A 21,258-nucleotide genomic window follows, 5' to 3' on the forward strand; every position below is an offset into this window, starting at 1 on the left:
TGCATGAGAGCAGGACCTATCCCGGCTCTCTCCCTCTTCATTGACACAGCAGAGGGTCACTGACTCCTTCTGCTGTCAATCACAGCTAGTGAGGATAGAGTGGGGCAGGGCCGAGCTGCACTCTGTGTCAATGGACTCACAGAGCAGGGCTCAGGAGCGAGCACACATGAACCACCCCCCCCCCTTTCAAATGGCTTGCTAAGGGGGAACTCAGCAGGGAGGAGGAGCTATCCGGGGTCCTGAGATGGGGAGGATTGGGGCCTGCTCTGTGCAAAACCATTACACAAAGCAGGGAAGTATAGCATGTTCTATCACACCTCCAACTAACTGAACTTTTATTTCTTCCGTCAGCTCATCCCCCACAGTTATCACTTTTTGTACCTTTCCCCCTTTTCCCTCTTGTGAGCAGGGCACTCTAAACCCTCTTTTATTGTATTGTACCTGTACTGTCTCCCTTTCGATTGTAAATCGCTGTGCAAACTGGCGCTGTATAAATCCTGTTTATTAATAACAATAATTAAAAAACTAAATTCTACCTTTTAGCATCACTATATGGCTAAAAGCCAGAATACATAAAAGACACCAATTATGCAGATTTCTATTCATTCATACATTATTAAGTTAATTTATTTTTAATGCAAGCAATGTGCATACCAGAATTAGACCTGGTATCAGCCTCATACAGCAGAGCTCAGGCTTTGATAGGGAGAAGCAACACAAGAAGCCCAATCAGTTGTGCTCATATGCCAACAAGAAACCAGTAGAGTTGGGCTTGATGTAACGTTCAGCTGTTCGCCCGTTGCGACCCACTATGCACTGCGCCCTGACAATGCATTGTGATTGGCCAAAGCAATACACCTGACCACAGGTCTGGTGCAATGCTTTGGCCAATCACAAAGCATGATGATGTCACAAGGGTTGGTGTCACCGGGTGACATCACCGGGTGCCCGCCCCCCTTAGATATTTAGGAACTGTCAGGCTGGTGCAGCTATCAGACGGGGGGAGCCAGCGACGAGAATGTTTTTTTTTTTCTTTTTTGGGGTTGGTGGCGGGGATTGTGATTAACATCGGATCTACTTCGAGGGATATTTTTAAAATTTTTGTTTTTAATAAAGGATTTTGTTTTTAATAAAAACTGTCTACTGTCATTTTTTTACACTACACTTTTTTTTGTGAATGAGTTAGTGGTACCATGTACCCCATACTCATTCACATGGGGGGGGCTGGGATCCCCTTTGTTAAATGGGGCTTCCAGATTCCAATAAGCCCTCCACCCACAGACCCCCACAGCCACCATCCACGGTTGTGGGGAAGAGGCCCTTGTCCCCATCAACATGGGGACAAAGTGCTTTGGGAAGGGAGCCCCCCTGCCCCAAAGCACCCCCCATGTTGAGGGTTTGTGGCTTGGTATGGTTCAGGAGGGGGGGGCGTTTGCTCATTCCCCCACTTTCCTGATCTGCCAGGCTGCATACTCAGATAAGGGCCTGGTGTGGATTTTGGGGGGGATTCCCACGCCATTCTTTTAAAAAAATTGGCGTGGGATTTCCCCTCAAAATCCACACCAGACCCGAAGGGCTTAGTATTAATGGGGGGGGGACCCCACGCCATTTAAAAAAAGGAAATTGAACTGCTGGAAATTCTTTTTACATTCAGCTGTAAACACAGAATGTTTTCACTACTAAAATACTGTATGACTTAATATATCTCCTGCCATATTTTAGTAGCTGTGCGGTGTCTTACTACACACTCAGATGCGGTAAGATACCGCTTAGTGAATTGTCCCAGTTTGAAGTTTGCGGTCGAACCCTCATGAGGTTCGAATGTTCAACTGCGAACCAAACGGGGGTGTTCGACTCATCACTAGAAACCAGTAGTAACATGGTATGTGCGTGGGGGGTTGCAGGCTTTAGGAGGGGGTGGGCAGCACAGTGGGTTCTCCCATCCAGGCTGTTTTTGTTGATGTTCTCCATATAACATACAACCAGTGGACTTCCATTCACTCTGAGCTCTTCTACAAGAACCATATGATGTGTTGTGTTCATCTGTGACACCATTATGTTCTCTCTCTCTGATTTTTATACCAATAATGAGAAATATCAGATTTTATGTCCCTCTAATGTCTGCTCTCTGTATTGTTTTAGGAACTAGGCCGAAAGATTTGTCACCCTCGGGTTTTTTGATCTATATTTCATGTATAACAACAACAACATTAATTATAACCTTCATCAGTGTGTGTCTACCACGTGAGTTTGTATTGCAATGAACAGATTTTTTATCAATTTATTTATTTCAGGTACTTCTATAGCGCCATCCATTTACTCAGCACTTTACATATATATATTGTACATTCACATCAGTCTCTAGCTCTCAAGGGGCGTACAATCTAAGGCCCCTAAGTCACATTCATACATACACATACTAGGACCAATTAGACAGAATCCAATTATCCTACCAGCATGTCTTTGGTGTGTGGGAGGAAACCAGAGTACCCGGAGGAAACCCACGCAGGCACAGGGAGAACATGTAGGCTCAAAGTCAGGGGCGTAGATAAAGGGGGGTCAGGGGGGTCTGAAGCCCCCCAGAGGAGAGTTGCCAACCATCCCTTGCTGCAGGCTGCAGCCCTCAAAATTTGGGCTGGGCAGTATGAAGAACACAGCGGTGAGAATACAGCAGCGGTGGGAGGGAGTGGCAGAAAGAAAACCGTTTTGTGCAGCTTGTCGCCTCCACTGCTGCACAAAAAGGTTTTCTTTCGCCTCTCCCTCCCATCACTGCTGTGTTCCTCTCACTGCCCAGCAGCCCAGCCCCTCCCTTCCATCCTTCCACCCCCCCTTCCATCCTTCCACCCCCCCCCTCCCTTCCATCCTTCCACCTCCCCCCTCCCTTCCACCCACCCACTCACCCCTCCCTTCCTTCCACCCCTACTTCCATCCACCTCTTCTTTCCTTCCTTCCTTCCACCCACCCTTTCCTTCCACCCACCTCTTCCTTACACTCACCCCCTTCATTCCTTCCACTCATCCCTTCCTTCCTTCCACAAACCCCTTCCTTCCTTCCACCCGCCCCTTCCTTCCACCTACCCTTTCCTTCCTTCCACCCACCCCTTCCTTCCTTCCTTCCTCCCACCCACCCCTTCCTTCCTTCCACTCACCCCTTCCTTTCTTCCACCCACCCCCTCCTTCCCTCCTTTCACCCACCCCGTTCTTCCTTCCACTCACCCCTTCCTTCCTCCCACCCACCCCTTCCTACCTTCCACCCACCCCTTCCTACCTTCCACCCACCCCTTCCTTCCACTCATTCTTTCTACTCACTCATTCCTTCCACCCACTCCTCCCTTCCTTCCATCCACCCACCCACCCCTTCCTTCCTTCCACCCACCACTTCCTTCCATCCACCCCTTCCTGCCTTCCACCCACCTCTTCCTTCCTTCATTCCTTCAAGGGGGAGAAGTTAAGGGGGGTGTGGTAAAAATGCAGCTCAGCTGCGAGCTCACCCCCCCCCCAAAAGAAAAAATTATCTACAGCACTGCTCAAGGTGGTGGTGCCGTGGTTGGGATTCAAACCGACGACCCTAGTACTGCTGGGCAGAAATGCTAACCATTTAGCCACTGTGCTGCCCATAGCACATCAATAGGAAAACAAGGCAGAATCTGAAAAAATAAAAAGTAATGGGAGCTTTTGGAGAGTGCAAAATCTGGTGCAGCTCTGCATAGAAACCAATCATCTTCCAGGTTTTATTGTCAAAACTTAACTGAACAAGCTGAAGGTGGAAACTGATTGGCTCCCTTGTACAGCTACACCGGATTCTGAGTGCTCCAGGTTTAGTAAATCTCCCCCATTATTTCAAAGAACAGTTCCAATCCTTACAAAATCACTACTGATAATAGTACGATGTCTGTGATTCTTTGTATATTTTAAGAAAGATGAGTAATGCCTAAGTAATGCCAATGGCTCCCACTTCTGTCTCAGCCAATGAGAAGAGGGAGTCCCAGGATAGCCAAGACTCCAGTGCACATTTCTGAATTGAGATGGATCTTAGGTGAGTATTAACGGGTGATGGGGGATGCTGCACACAGAAAGTGTTTTACTTTCATGCATAGAATGCATGAAGGTAAAAAAACCTTGAGCCTTTAGAACCACTTTAACAATTATTTAAATAGCATTTTTGGTTTGTGGTGCTCAGATGCCGTGCTGTTCCACTTTAATTAATTGAGTTTTATCGTCCTCCAATGTCAGGAGAAGGGTCAGCGTTGAAGGGACCTTACAGTCTGACCCTGGGTTGACATGTCTTATGTAGCAGGGAAAGAATACTCGAACCCAGCACAAACACCCACCGCTGAGAGTTCAGGCTGCACTAGTAGAGCGAATTCAGAATGGAGATTCAGACTCTTACATATGCCCATTCTTGATTGTTGACTTTAAAGTGTATGTATAGCTATTTATTTATTTATTTTCCAGTGTTAGATGGAAAGAGTTAAAACCCCCGTTGGTTTCATTTTCTTCCACCTATAGGGGAGATTTCCCTTCTTTTGCACATAGAGGTGTGGGAGGATTATATGGTCGAAAGTAGTGTTGGGCTAGAAAACGTAAGTTCGACTCAAACATCAGCCATTCCTGTGTTCAGCAAACACACGAACATTAAGGGCATTGTGTTGTGATTGGCCAAAGCAATGCCACAGGTGCAATGCTTTTGCCAATCACAGCGCATGATGACGTCACAAGGGGGCGGGGACAACACCGCCCGCTTGTGCCATCATCACTGTATTTAAGAACTGTCCTCGCAGCGCAGCTGTCAGACAGCCTGGGAGCCAATGTTGAGCATTCTTTTTTTTTTCTTTTTTTGGGTCGGTGGCGGCGGGCTTCCTGATTAACGATGGATCTATTTCAGGGGACTTTTTGTTTGGATTTTTGTTTTTAATAAAAGATTTGTCAAAGACTGTCTACTGTCATTTTTTACACTACACTTTTTTCTTTTATGAATGGGTAGTGGTACCATGTACCCCATACTCATTTAAATGGGGGGGTGGGATCTTGGGGCCTCGCTGTTAAAGGGGGCTTCCAGACTCCAATAAGCTCCCAGCCCATAGACCCCTACAACCACTGACCATGGTTTTGGGGAAGAGGCCCTTGTCCCCATCAATATGGGAACAAAGTGCTTTGGGGCGGAGCCCCCCTGCCCAAAAGCACCCCCATGTTGAGGGCATGTGACCTATTATGCGCTCGCTTGTCCCCCCCCTTTTCTGATCTGCTGGGCTGCATGCTTGGATATAGGTCTAGTATGGATTTTGGGGGGGACCCCCACGCCATTTTTTTTTTATTTTGGTGCAGGGGTTTCCCTCAAAATCCATACCAGACCCAAAGGGCTTGGTATATATGGAGGAAGGACCCCACACTTTTTTTCTAACTTTTCAATTGCCGGGAAATGCCGGTGCTTCTTTTTACATTCAGCTCTCAGCGAACTGAAAAAGGGGGTGTTCGGCTCATCACTAGTAGAAAGGGATAACCAAACCCTATACTGATAGGTCACCAACCCAGTCTGTTCTATAACATTGAGAAAAAAGGAAAATGAAGCTTGTTCAAGGATGACCCATCAGTATCAAAATTACTCTGGATTTATAAAAACATGTATATTTTATTACAAAAAGTCATCTAAATTACGGATCCAAAATGGTATCACCGTTTATAAATATTTTTTAGCTATAGAAGTAGCAAATGGCAATTGTCGTCTATCCAGAAAGTCAATGCGTTTCACAGTAGCTATCTCTTCTTCAGAACATCTGTAGTCATACTTGAAAAACATATAAGCACTTAGATGTTATCCAGTCTGGGAGTGGAAGAGAAAAGATGGATAAAGAAGAGAAGAAGGAAATAAAAAAAAAGGAACATTTCCCCTCAGTTCTTGTCAACAGAGACACAAAAGGAAATGAGAGGAAATCTCTCCGAAGTGAGGGGGACTCCCCTTATAGACAGAACAGGCATTGCCATTGTGAGATTCCCCCCACACACCTACAACTCAACAATTTTATGCATTTCCCAAAAACTTTCTGTCCCCATAACAATGTCAGCAGGACAAACACACATGGTGAGACTCAATAAAGACTTGGCCCCCACCTAACAACTGTATATGTATTTTGTCCATCAGCCCATCCCTCAACAGTTATTACCTTTTGTATCTCTCGACCCTCCATCTTAGATGGCAAGCTCTAACGAACAAAGCCTTCTGAATCCTCCTGTTTTAATTTGTATTGTAACTCTACTGTCTGCTCTTATGTTGTAAAGTGCTGAGTAAACTGTTGGCGCTATATAAATCCTGTATACTAATAATAAAAGTATTCTTGTAATATATCTTATTTTCTTTCAATAGTTTTGTAATTTTCTACTAATTTTTTTGGGTAATAGCTAATTAGTAAAACATTTGCTAAAATAAATCTCATCTATTTGTAGGAGATGCATTTGGAACAAAATTGGTAAAGGGATCTACAGTTTTTCAGTGTATGGATGATTGGATCCAATACAGGGGAAAATGTTACTATTTCTCAGTCCAGCCTGATACATGGAACAACAGCCAAAATTTCTGCAAATTACACAATTCAGCCCTGACAATTATTGATAATGAAAAAGAAATGGTGAGTAATAATAAACGCATCTCCACCTGTGACCTGACACTCAGCATACAATTTATTTATGCATTATACCAGAATAGAACATTACACTCCTAATATATATGACCACTGGACATGATCAAAATATAATTCTATTACACTCTATACATAGAACACTACACCCCCAACATGACCCACCACTGGACATAATAATACAATTCTATTACACTCTATACATAGAACACTACACCCCCAACATGACCCACCGCTGGACATAATAATACAATTCTATTACACTCTATACATAGAACACTACACCCCCAGCATGACCCGCCACTGGACATAATAATACAATTCTATTACACTCTATACATAGAACACTACACCCCCAACATAACCCACCACTGGACATAATAATACAATTCTATTACACTCTATACATAGAACACTACACCCCCAACATGACCCACCACTGGACATAATAATACAATTCTATTAAACTCTATACATAGAACACTACACCCCCAGCATGACCCGCCACTGGACATAATAATACAATTCTATTACACTCTATACATAGAACACTACACCCCCAACATGACCCACCACTGGACATAATAATACAATTCTATTACACTATACATAGAACACTACACCCCCAACATGACCCACCACTGGACATAATAATACATTTCTATTACACTCTATACATAGAACACTACACCCCCAACATGACCCACTGCTGGACATGACCATAATACAATTCTACACTCTATACATAGAACACTACACCCCCAACATGACCCACCACTGGACATAATAATACAATTCTATTACACTCTATACATAGAACACTACACCCCCAACATGACCCACCACTGGACATAATAATACAATTCTATTACACTCTATACATAGAGCACTACACCCCCAACATGACCCGCCACTGGACATAATAATACAATTCTATTACACTCTATACATAGAACACTACACCCCCAACATGACCCACCACTGGACGTAATAATACAATTCTATTACAGTATACATAGAACACTACACCCCCAACATGACCCACCACTGGACATAATAATACAATTCTATTACACTCTATACATAGAACACTACACCCCCAACATGACCCACCACTGGACGTAATAATACAATTCTATTACAGTATACATAGAACACTACACCCCCAACATGACCCGCCACTGGACATAATAATACAATTCTATTACAGTATACATAGAACACTACACCCCCAACATGACCCACCACTGGACATCATAATACAATTCTATTACACTCTATACATAGAACACTACACCCCCAACATGACCCGCCACTGGACATAATAATACAATTCTATTACACTCTATACATAGAACACTACACCCCCAACATGACCCACCACTGGACATAATAATACAATTCTATTACACTCTATACATAGAACACTACACCCCCAACATGACCCACCACTGGACATAATAATACATTTCTATTACACTCTATACATAGACCCTCCACTGGACATGGACATTAGTTACACCTGTTCAATTGCTAATCAGCCAATCAGATGGCAGCAACTCAATGCATTTAGGCATCAAGACATGAAGGCGACTTGCTAAAGTTCAAACCGAGCATCAGAATGGAGAAGAAAGGGGATTTAAGTGACTTTGAATGAAGCATGGTTGTTGGTGCCAGACGGGTATTTCAAAAACTGCTGATCTACTTGAATTTTCACACACAAACCATTTCTAGAGATATGGAGACTCATCAGACCAGGAAACGTTTTTCCATTCTGAGATTTTGCGAACTGTAGCCTCCGTTTCCTGTTCTAACCTGACAGGAGTGATACCCGCTGTGGTCCTCTGCTGCTGTAGCCCATCTACTTTAAGGTCCGACATGTTGTGCATTCAGAGATGGTATTCTGCATACCTTGGTAGTAACAAGTGGTTATTTGAGTTACTGTTGCCTTTCTATAATTTGGAACCAGTCTGCCCATTCTCCTCTGACATCAACAAGGCATTTTCCTCCACACAACTGCCGCTCACTGGATATTTTCTCTTTTTTGGACCATTCTCTGTATACCCTAGAGATGGTTGAACAGGTGTACCTAATAAAATGGCCGGTGAAAGTATTCTTCTCAGATTATTTACATCTAGGAGCAGGGGGAGGTTATTGTTGGATTGTATTTTCATTCATCCTTTCCAAGATAGCCCCCACAGTGAAATCTACTTAAAAAAAACACTCCTATATGTAACACATGGCATGTAAACCATATCCATACATGCCAGGCAACATACAATTAATGGTTGTAAGAGGTAGGCCATCATCAGAACAATGTTCAATGTGAGCTCTTCATAATCAATGGAGGTCGTTCACTCAGGAAGTTGGATGGGTCTTAGGGTAGCTGCCGTCTCTTCTTAAGAACATAATGTGAAATCCAAAGCATACGGTGGGAAAAGTAATTATCTGATCCCCTGCAGAGTTTGTAAGTTTGCCTACTTACAAAGAAATAAAGGGTTTATAATTTTTATCATAGGTGTATTTTAAACGATAGAGAAAGAATATCAACAAAAAATCCAGAAAAAAACCATGATACAAATGTTATAAATGGAGTTGCAGTTCAGTGAGTAAAATAATATTTGATCCCCAAGCAAAACATGACTTAGTACTTGGTGGAGAAAGCCTTGTTGGCAAGCCCAGAGGTAAGATGTTTCTTGTAGTTGGTTACCAGGTTTGCACACATCTCAGGAGGGATTTTGGTCCACTCTTCTTTACAGATCTTCTCTAACTCTAGCTTTCTTGGCTCTCGCTTAGCAACTCAAAGTTTTAGCTCCCTCCATAAATTTTCTATAGGACTAAGATCTGGAGACTGGCTAGGCCACTTCATGACCTTAATGAGCTTCTTCTTGAGCAACTTCTTTGTTGCCTTGAAGGTATGGTTTTGGGTCTTTGTCATGCTGGAAGACCCATCCATGACCCATCTTCAGTGTTCTGGCTGAGGGAAGAAAGTTCTCATCCAAGATTTTACAATACACGGCTCTGTCCATTTGCCCCTCAATGCGGAAAAGTCTGCCTGTACCTTTAGCAGAGAAACAGCCCCAAAGCATAAGGTTTCCACCTTCATGCTTGACTGTAGGGATTTTGTTCTTAGGATCATAGTCAGCATTTTTCTTCCTCCAAACATGGCGAGTCGAGTTAATGCCAAAGAGCTCAATTTTGGTCTAATCTGAGCACAGCACTTTCTCCCAATCCTTCTCTGAATCATGTAGATGTTCATTGGCAAACCTGACGGGCCTGTACATGTACCTTCTTGTGCCTCAACCTTGCGGGCGCTGCATGATTTCAATCCACGGAGGCGTATTGTGTGAGATCATTCACAAGCCACTGCCATGTAGCTCTGGGCTGATCCCTCACTTTTCTCATAATCATCCTAACCCCATGAGGTGAAATACTGCATGGAGCTCCAGACCGGGGGTGATTGATGGTTATTTTCTATTTCTTCCGTTTGCAAATAATCGCTCCAACAGTTGTTACCTTCTCTCCTTCTCACCAAGCTTCTTGCTGATGGTCTTGTAGCCCATTCCAGCCTTGTGCAGGTCTACAATCTTGTCCCTGACGTCCTTAGACAACTCTTTGGTCTTGCCAATGATGGTGGTGAGGTTGGAATGAAAAAAAGAGATTCTGTGTGTCTTTTTCACACATAACGAGTTATCGTTAGGATCACCTTCTTAAATTGACAGGACTAATATGTGTACCACATGAGCACATAGCCAGTCTGTGGCCAGTGGGCAAATTTTCAAAATCTGCAGGGGATCAAATAATTATTTTCTCCACTGTACAGTGATAGGAGAAAGCACTATCTATGGACGGAGGACAGGACTGTGTACATAAGGAAAAGCAGGCCATAGATAGATGTAAGGAAACTGCCAAATTTCAGTCAGTGTTTGGCTGACCCTACTTAACTGAATTTATTCGTTTAATCAATTTCTGTCAAATGGGCAAGTTAGAAAGCCTTTTTCGATCAGTATATTCTGACAGAGGTGAGTTCCGTGGTAAGAATACAATGTCCTGCCAGGATTATTCCTTCATCCACTTAATTTGTGGCGGAACAAAAATAGACTACCAATTTATGACCAGCATTAGGCTGGAGGTTAGTGTTGAAGTCTTATGGATAACCATAATGTATAAATAACCCCTATGTGTAAAGCACCCCAGGAAATGATCCCAGTTCAGATCTACATTCTAAGCAGTATTTCACATCATTTTCTTTCTGTCTCTGTTATTTCACTTGATTGTCTTTCTGTCTTGCAGAGCTTCTTAAATCTCCTGAAATCTAATTACTGGATTGGACTGAGCAGGGTACCAAATGATTCAGGCTGGGTCTGGACCGATGGAACGTTCTGTTCAGAAACAACGTAAGTCTGACAATGTAAAGGTCAGCTACAGCTAAATCCAATATTTCAGGTTTGGTTGTACATTAGTCTGTTGAATCATTCCTCCTTTTTTTTTCATGAAGATCTCAAACAAAAAATGCAGTAGTTTGGAATGTGTGCCAAGTCTTTGCTTAACCTCCCTAGCGGTCTGATTATGTCCATATTTCTGTGCTCAAAGCGGTAAATTTTTTTGCATGGAAATATGTATTTTTTTTATTGTAGGTCTCTCATTTTTAGGAATAATTCACTGAAATCTGTCCGTACAAGAGTTTACTAAACATCCCGGGTATGATAAAACTTGAAACACGAAATCATAAATTATAATTTAATAAATAATCATAAAAAATAATAATATAATAATATTAAATTTAATTCAATATTATAATCAAACCAAAAACACTGAAATTTGAAATAGAGCGCCAAGTTCGCACATCACTGAGCAAAGTCGCAAAATCGTTTTCAGCATCTGATGACGAATTTCCCCCACGAATCATTATCACTCAATTCTGCAAGTGGTTCTGATTTACTATCGCTGTTCTCTAGCCGGTCTAAAACCGCTTTTGACCTAAAGGGACACTTTTTGGACGCCATGGACGTTTCTCAGTTTCCAGGCAGAAAGAACAGTAAAAATGCAGGCAGGGCGCCGGACAAAGCACTCGGGACAGAATGTATGTGAAATGGTTTGATACAGGAATGTTATACTATGTGATTTTAGTGTATTTAGTGAATGTCACTTTTTGTCATTTTCAAATTTCCCGCCAGTTCCGTCCCCCGTACGTCCCGACGCTCGCAGAACGTACCCAGATGACAGATGCCGGCATCCGCCGGATTACATTTCCGGGGACACTGCAGGAGGGACATCGCGGGAGCGCAGGACAAGGTAAGTGATCGAGGGATCCCGGAGCAGCGCCGCATTGTAAGCCCGAGTGTAGCTCGTGGTACTGAAACTTTACTCTGAGCTACACTCGGGAATACTGCCAGGGAGGTTAACCACTTCCAGTCTGGACACTTTCACCCCCTTCCTGTCCAGGCCAATTTTCTGCTTTCAGTACTATCACACTTTGAATGACAATTGCGCAGTCATGCAACACTGCACCCATATGAATTCTTTAGCATTTTTTTGAGACAGATAAAACTTTATTTTGGTGGTATTTATTCACCACTGGGATTTTTATTTTTTTGCTATATAAATGAAAAAGTCCAAACATTTTGCAAAAAAAGTGTTTTTCTTATAAAATTTAGCAAATAAATAATCTTTCTTCATAAATCTTGGCCAAAATGTATTCAGCTATCTTTTCAGTAAAAACAAATAACCCAAATTAGTTTATAACCAAAAATTATAATTTTTCTAAATTTATTTTACATTTTTATTTTACTTTTTTTATTATTTGTTTTGTTTTTTTTACATACTGTCACCCTAGCAGTAGTGACACTGTACTACTTATGGTGGGTGATGAAGATTTTTTTTTTACACTAATTGCTTTTACACATAAAGGCTGTAAAAGCAATAATTTCTCCTTCTCTCTGGCTGCATTCTTGCAGCCATTGAGAAATACTGTGAGAGCTGTGATTGGTCACAGCTTGTCACATGGTACAAGGCTGTTGCGAATAGCCTTGTACCATGTGACCTCTGTGATCATTCACAGAATTCACTAGTTGTAAGCAATGATATCAGCAATGATGTCAGCCAGAATCTCATTCCTTGCCTTCTCTGCTGTCATCCACATTTTGCTATCACACGATATTGACCCTTGGCTTGTTCTTCAACCAAACTCCTGCCTGATTCCAACTTGCGACTGCTTATTACTGACCTTTGGCTTGTCTACTGACCATGCTTCTATTTGATCCTAACCTGCTTAATACTCTACTGGACCTCCGCTTGCTCACCTCCTGGTGGGGTGATCCTGAGGACCGCGACATGGTGCTAACATGCAGCAAAACCCATCTCCACCATCAGGAGCACACTGATTAGTGCTTAGACTCCGCACCTCAGGTTAGCCGACTTCTCTGCCAGGGTGACCTGCCTGTGTGCCTATCCTGCTGGTTTCGGTGTGAGTCTTTCCACTGCTATAGCAACTGGTCTTCAAACCTGACCCCTGATCGTGACATCTACTTTAAGGTAAACAATAAAAGGAAAGGCAACAAATGGACAGAAACATGTCGCAAATTACATAACATTTTGTAATTAAACAGCTATCCGTGGACACGCCTACACGGGTGTCGAGAGCCAGACTTCAGGAGGCAAAAGTAAATATTAACAATCCTAAGTGGGTAGGTGTTCCGAAGTGACTTTCATAGAGACCCAGTGGCCAGCTGCTGGATGAAAGGCCATCTAAGGAGGGATATGTCTCTCATATGAAATACAAGGAAGAGAAAGAAGGGGAAAAAATAGGTGGGGGGGGGAGGGGGGAGTGTGGAGTATATAGAAAAGTGTAAGTAGAGGAGTGAAGACTAAGGAAGGAAGCTCCCTATTGATCTTAAGAAAAAAGAGGAGAGGGGTAAGGAAACTAGGGAACAGCCTTATATACCTCTCCTGCGTGTCTTCTCCATGCTTGACCCCTACAAGTAGTGAGGGTCATGGAGGTAAATCTTTATCCAAAAGGAAAAGTACAGGTAGGAAAATATCCTCACAGCTCTAAAATCAAGGAGAGGTGTCCACTAGTCATTTGTATTCCTCAGTCGTTTGAAGGTAGAGCCAGCAAGCTCACTCGTCCAAACATTTGTAGAGTGAATCCCAGGCTATATGGATTTTTTTTCTCTACAGTTTTTTTTTTTACTGGTCTTCCCCATTGAAGTGGAATACATAGCTTGGCTGCATTCACCATGTGCATTGCTAACTATTTAAAGTAGGCCTTGTGGGAAAGAGGGGAATGGTGAAGAAGAAATTGTGCCGGGGCAAAATCAAGATCAAATGTGGTAACCCAGGAGATAAGTCTGTGTACTTCTGACCAATATGGTTGAAGATGTGGACAAGTCCACCATATATGCAAGAGAGTTCCCAGCTCAGGCTTGCATCTCCAGCAAACATCAGGGGTCTCAGGAAAAAAAAATGTGTGACGTTCTAGTTATTCTCCTGAGTGGAGACATTCATGGAGCCTTTGTGGATATTCTGGTGAATGCAGTCCCAGTCTTCTTCTCTCACGTTTATTGCTAAATCTTCTTCCCACGCCTTGCAGGCCATACTACTATTGGAAGGTTGATCAGCAAAAAGCAAAGCATGCAACCTCGAGATTAGGTGACATTGAGGGGTGGATTTTTTTTTTCATTTACAGTGGGGATCGAAAGTTTGGGCACCCCAGCTAAAAATTTGTATTAATGTGCATAAAGAAGCCAAGGAAAGATGGAAAAATCTCCAAAAGGCATCAAATTACAGATTAGACATTCTTATAATATGTCAACAAAAGTTAGATTTTATTTCCATCATTTACACTTTCAAAATAACAGAAAACAAAAAAATGGCGTCTGCAAAAGTTTGGGCACCCTGCAGAATTTATAGCATGCACTGCCCCCTTTGCAAAGCTGAGACCTGCCAGTGTCATGGATTGTTCTCAATCATTGTCCGGGAAGACCAGGTGATGTCAATCTCAAAGGTTTTAAATGCCCAGACTCATCTGACCTTGCCCCAACAATCAGCACCATGGGTTCTTCTAAGCAGTTGTCTAGAAAACTGAAACTGAAAATAGTTGACGCTCACAAAGCTGGAGAAGGCTATAAGAAGATAGCAAAGCGTTTTCAGATGTCAATATCCTCTGTTCGGAATGTAATTAAGAAATGGCAGTCATCAGGAACAGTGGAAGTTAAAGCAAGATCTGGAAGACCAAGAAAAATATCAGACAGAACAGCTCGCAGGATTGTGAGAAAAACAATTCAAAACCCACGTTTGACTGCACGATCCCTCCAGAAAGATCTGGCAGACACTGGAGTTGTGGTACACTATTCCACTATAAAGAGATACTTGTACAAATATGGTCTTCATGGAAGAGTCATCAGAAGAAAACCTCTTCTACGTCCTCACCACAAAAATCATTGTTTGAACTTTGCAAATTAACATATAGACAAGCCTGATGCATTTTGGAAACAAGTTCTGTGGACCGATGAGGTTAAAATTGAACTTTTTGGCCGGAATGAGCAAAGGTACGTTTGGAGAAGAAGGGGCACAGAATTTAATGAAAAGAACCTCTGTCCAACTGTTAAGCATGGGGTTGGATCAATCATGCTTTGGGGTTGTGTTGCAGCCAGTGGCACAGGGAACATCTCACGAGTAGAAGGAAAAATGGATTCAATAAAATTTCAGCAAATTTGGGATGGTAACTTGATGCCATCTGTGAAAAAGCTGAAGTTAAAGAGAGGATGGCTTCTACAAATGGATAATGATCCTAAACACACCTCGAAATCCACAGGGGATTACATCAAGAGGCTTAAACTGAATGTTTTGCCATGGCCTTCACAATCTCCTGACCTCAACATAATTGAAAATCTATGGATAGACCTTAAAAGAGCAGTGCGTGACAGACAGCCCAGAAATCTCAAAGAACTGGAAGATTTTTGTAAGGAAGAATGGGCAAAGATACCTCAACCAAGAATTGAAAGACTCTTGGCTGGCTACAAAAAGCGTTTACAAGCTGTGATACTTGCCAAAGGGGGCAGTACAAGATATTAACTCTGCAGGGTGCCCAAACTTTTGCAGACGCCATTTTTTTGTTTTCTGTTATTTTGAAAGTGTAAATGATGGAAATAAAATCTAACTTTTGTTGACATATTATAAGAATGTCTAATCTGTAATTTGATGCCTTTTGGAGATTTTTCCATCTTTCCTTGGCTTCTTTATGCACATTAATACAAATTTTTAGCTGGGGTGCCCAAACTTTCGATCCCCACTGTATATTTTTTTAGTCCTGACTTTAAAAGGCATAGATCGAAAATAGACAGAAAATCACTGTATGCTATGTGATCAATATGTAATAACTGCAAACGTTTTATGCAATGTTACATTGTGTTCTGTATTCCAGATTTGATATTCATAGAAAGCCATCAGGTCCTGGTGAATCAGAGCATGTTTACCTGAACGAGGATGGTTTTAAAAGTGGACCTGGAAAAAACATAAAGAAATGGATTTGCAGTAAGAAGTTTTAAGGTCATTCCCCCCAGTACACATAGAGATGATTTGTAAAAAGGCCCAATTACACCCTCAGACCATTTTAACTGCTATGCGGAATTCCAAAAACCAGGACTGTAAATAGCAACCCCCTCCAGTGTGGAGAGCAAGAGATTGAGATTTCCAGGTCTCTAAACCTTTAGCACTGTAATAATCAGTAGGTTTGGGTCTCCAGACTGAATTCCAGAGAAAAAGTTTCTGACGGGAAAACGGCCGCTCCTCTTTCTTTGTCCTTTGAGAATAATTCCAGAAATTGTAAATCACGTAAATAATCCTGTATGAGATATGATTGCAATGTGTATTGGATATAAAATGGCTACAAACACATAACAGCAGAAGGTTATAGATAACAGCAAAACAAAAAAAACAAGTATAGGCGTAATTTGCAGATATACCCAACTAGATATAAAACATCAAAGAACACGCTACATAATAAACGTGTTCAAATGGACTATATGGAGATAGCAAGAGCCGGATGAGTATTGGCTGTCATCCCCGAGTATTCACCACTACAGCATTGAAATAGACTTGTGGAAATGCCATAAAATTCATTACCTCCGCCTTCCATACCTGCTGGAAAAGAGGCATTGGTGCTAAATACATTGCAGGGGTGAGGGTTTGGAGTGGAAATAAGAACAAAGGATGGAATATAAAAAACAAATTGCAAACTGGATTACAAAAGCAATAAAATGGAAATTATAATACCATGTTCAGGGCCATGGATAAGGGGGTACCATCAGTCCTCCTGTATGGGGCCCAAGCCAGCAGGGGGGCCCAAGAAGCTAGGTGAAACCGATGTGGGCAGGGAGGGTGAGCAGTGCGGTGTGGGGGGGCAATTATTGGAACCGCTCCCCTGTATGGCTCTCTCTGATGGCTTTCAAGCTGCTGAAGAGAGCGTCATACAGGGAATTGGTTCCAGTAATTGCCCCTCCCTCACACTGCACTGATCACCCTCCCTGTGCACCATACATTTCCTCCTGCTGCCCTGGCCCCCTTGTGTGCCCCCCAACCCCGCAGTGCTTCTGGCTTCCATCCTCTCCTTTCCACCGTCAAAAGCAAGCACACAACAGGATCCTTCAGGATTGAGGGTGGGGGAAAGGTCCTGTAAATATGTCACATTTACCAGTCCCTTCCTTACCTGAATGAACACAATGAGTGATCGGTACCTATCACTCAGTGTTCATTCATAACTAAAGCATAGTAAACTGTTTATTTTTTTGGGGGGGTGGGTCCTGTCAGGTTGGTTGTATGGTGCCCTGTGGTTTCTAACAGTAGCCCTGACCATGTTACTGGAAAATAACCCAAGAATGAAGAACTGTGACAAATTCGCCCAGGGGATGATAAAAACAAACATAACACCCCGGTCACAACTGGTGTGACTTGCCATGTGATTTGCCATGCCATATGAGTTGCAAATCGCACAGCAAGTTGCACCCTATTGTCTGCAATTAAAGAGGTCATACCGGTGCAATTTCGACTTGGTCGGAGCCACCCCAATTTCTAAAGTAGTGCATGCACAACTTCAGGTGCGACTTGCATTGACATCCATGTCCTGCAAGTCATCTTACAAGTCGCACTTCAAGCCAGAATTACATCTGACTTTAAAATCGCGCGACTTTTCTGGAAGTTGCACAATTTCAAAGTCTGATCGGTGCGACCAGGGTGTTAAGAACCTGCTCACAGGTGCGATTCCTGTGCAAATGACATGCAGTGTCCCTCACCGCATTAGTGTGAACCCAGTCTTAGAGCCATTTTCATTCTCTACATTGCAAAGAGCTGTTGAAAATGTTGTCTGTGGGTTTTTGATTGTTGTTGTGCGTTGGACAGTCCATTAAAAAACGGGTGCACATGAACACAGAAACCAATAGGATTTAACATGGAAGCATTGGACACAAGGCAGCGGACTGAGTTGGTGTAAATAGGCCCCAAAAATATAATGGTTGTAATTTTATACCACTATGAAAAGATGAAAGATAATGATTTCAAATAACTTGGAAAATTAAGTTTGACAATACTGAGATGTTAAAAGCAAATCTTCTGAACGAAATGTGAAAAACAAAAATCAAAGGATTCTAAATGTCTGTGATTTATAAAATAAAATGAAAAATATATTTTAATATACATAAATATACAGTGTTGGTGTTGTGTGTATAACATCATATAAGTATATTAAGCATTTAAAGCGGAGCTCCACCTAAAGGGGACTTTTCGCTTTAAAGACTGATCCTCCGCTCACCGTTAATGATTGGCACCTTTGGGGAGCGGGTACCTAAAACTGACAGACTACGGGGCCATTCACAAAGCGCAGCGCTACTCGCATATGTGCAGTGGGCACCCGGCTCTGAAGCCACAAGCTGTCACAGCCGGGTGCCCACACTGAAGATGCTGGCGTCAGGAACATCGGACGGACAGTGAAACGGGCTGCGGGGAGGACACCACGGGGTCATGGGACAGGTAAGTGGCTGTTTTTTAAAAGTCAGCAGCTACAGTTTTTGCAGCTGCTGACTTTTATTTTTTTACAGTGCAACTGGAACTCCGCATTGAGGGTAAATTTGAGCCTGTGGCAAGTTTTTAGCCCTGGTTCACACTTGGTGGGCTGGTTGCAGGTGCGGGAATCGCATCTATTCCCGCAACCACCAACAGCCAAATCGCTCTGCTCTTATGAGACTCGCAGGGGGCTGCCATTCAATTTGAATGGCAACCCCATGCATCTCAGCCCACAATGCGTTTGTGAGTGCAGGAACCGCAGGGAAATTTTATGTTCAAAAAGACCTTGAGGTTTCCCTGAGTCCGTGTTTATAAAAGAAGGTGCATGTACCTTATTTGTGCGGGAAACTTGGGCACAACAGCCCATTCAAATGAATGGGCTGCCATGCCCGAGCAAACACGGGCCCAAAATAGTGTGAGCCGAACCTTAAAGTGTTACTAAACCGCGGACCCTGCATTCACTATATCGGGTCTCCCCGGACCCTGCATTCACTATATCGGGTCTCCCCGGACCCTGCATTCACTATATCCGCTCTCCCCGGACCCCGCATTCACTATATCCGGTCTCCCCGGACCCTGCATTCACTATATCCGCTCTCCCCAGACCCTGCATTCACTATATCCGGTCTCCCCGGACCCTGCATTTACTATATCGGGTCTCCCCGGACCCTGCATTCACTATATCCGCTCTCCCCGGACCCCGCATTCACTATATCCGGTCTCCCCGGACCCTGCATTCACTATATCCGCTCTCCCCAGACCCTGTATTCACTATATCCGGTCTCCCCAGACCCTGCATTCACTATATCCACTCTCCCCGGACCCTGCATTCACTATATCCGCTCTCGCCGGACCCCGTATTGACTATATCTGGTCTCCCCGGACCCAGCATTCACTATATCCTGTCTCCCTGGACCCTGAATTCACTATATCTGGTGTCCCTGGACCCTGCATTCACTATATCCGGTCTCCCCGGACCCTGAATTCACTATATCTGGTGTCCCTGGACCCTGCATTCACTATATCCTGTCTCCCCGGACCCTGAATTCACTATATCTGGTGTCCCTGGACCCTGCATTCACTATATCTGGTCTTCCCGGACCCTGCATTCACTATATCCGCTCTCCCCGGACCCTGCATTCACTATATCCGCTCTCCTCAGACCCTGCATTCACTATATCCGCTCTCCCCAGACCCTGCATTCACTATATCTGCTCTCCCCAGACCCTGCATTCACTATATCTGCTCTCCCCGGACCCTGCATTCACTATATCTGCTCTCCCCGGACCCTGCATTCACTATATCCGGTCTCCTCTGACCCTGCATTCACTATATCCGGTCTCCCCGGACCCTGCATTCACTATATCCGGTCTCCCCGGACCCTGCATTCACTATATCCGCTCTCCTCGGACACTGCATTCACTATATCCGCTCTCCCCGGACCCTGCATTCACTATATCTGCTCTCCCCGGACCCTGCATTCACTATATCCGCTCTCCCCGGACCCTGCATTCACTATATCCGGTCTCCCTGGACCCTGCATTCACTATATCCGGTCTCCCCGCACCCGGCATTCACTATATCTCCCACAGTACACAGAACATGGAAATGCAATTATTTTAGTAAATATAAACTGCTAAATACCTTTTCTCACCAGCAGTTAGAGCGGTCTTGTGACGTCTATCAGTGTCCAGAACAGCACTGGTTACTCTTGTAGGAGGAGTTTTCTTTCTGCTCTAGGAGGATGCAGAACCACTGACCTTCTGCCTGGACAGTGCTGTTTGGCTCTTTGCTGATCACATGCACTCTCCCAAGAAAAAAAAAAACATCTCTAGCAATACACACTAAACTGAGCATGTGCATGTGACTACGGATTCAGTCAGTATAAGGTGGTAATTTCACCAAGGGGAGGATCAGAAAAGACAGGATCAAACAGCCTTTTTACACAATGCGGAGGATTAACCCTTTAGGTCCCACAGTGAGTATAACAAGCATGCTTTACTGCATCTACAGACTGATTGTACCGTTGTGGGTTTAGTAACACTTTAAACTTCTACATAGACAACTTTCCCAATTTCAAATACTTTGGAGCAATAGAAGAAAACATACATAGAAAAATACATAAAGAACAGCCATGTGGCTGCAATACGGGAAGAAGGAGAGCAGAAATGTAATTTTATATCTAAAAAGAGGAAAATTTGGGAATAGATGATTAAATGGTTACTACACAACAAGAGTTAATCTTGGGGACCGAAATGATGGCACCTTGTGAAAGCGAACTGCCACCAGAACCCCATTAGAAACAGACTTTCTAAGGTTAATTTACTAAAAGCAAATACTGTGCACTCTGCAAGTGCAGCTGCTCCAGAGCTTAGTAAATGAGGGGAAGCTCTGCTGACTTCCATCATCCAATCATTTGGAAGCAAAAATGCTGTTTTTTATTTTTGAACGTTAGGAAGAAGAAACCACATGCAGTATGTATGTTTAGCAAGTTTGCACATATATCTGTCTCAGATGTTAAACACATTTGTTAAGTGTTCCTGCATGGCGACCACTTCCTGTTATCTCAC

General features: G+C 43.2%; 1 protein-coding gene across 1 annotated transcript in view; it reads left to right on the forward strand.

The window, feature by feature from the left end:
* LOC149440129 (C-type lectin domain family 2 member B-like) overlaps positions 1-18,328 on the forward strand; it is a 35,765-nt gene extending 17,437 nt beyond the window's left edge. Inside the window, exons 3-6 of the mRNA XM_089658902.1 lie at positions 2,143-2,244; positions 6,441-6,622; positions 10,925-11,028; positions 16,056-18,328. Coding sequence (XP_089515028.1) covers positions 2,143-2,244; positions 6,441-6,622; positions 10,925-11,028; positions 16,056-16,179 — 512 coding nt within the window. The 3' untranslated portion in view covers positions 16,180-18,328. The remainder of the gene's footprint in view (positions 1-2,142; positions 2,245-6,440; positions 6,623-10,924; positions 11,029-16,055) is intronic.
* The last annotated feature ends 2,930 nt before the right edge of the window (positions 18,329-21,258 follow it).

This window comes from Staurois parvus, unplaced genomic scaffold (assembly GCF_062004578.1).
Source record: "Staurois parvus isolate SC_StPar_1 unplaced genomic scaffold, SC_StPar_1.0 ptg001111l, whole genome shotgun sequence".
NCBI classification, from domain to species: Eukaryota; Metazoa; Chordata; class Amphibia; order Anura; family Ranidae; genus Staurois; species Staurois parvus.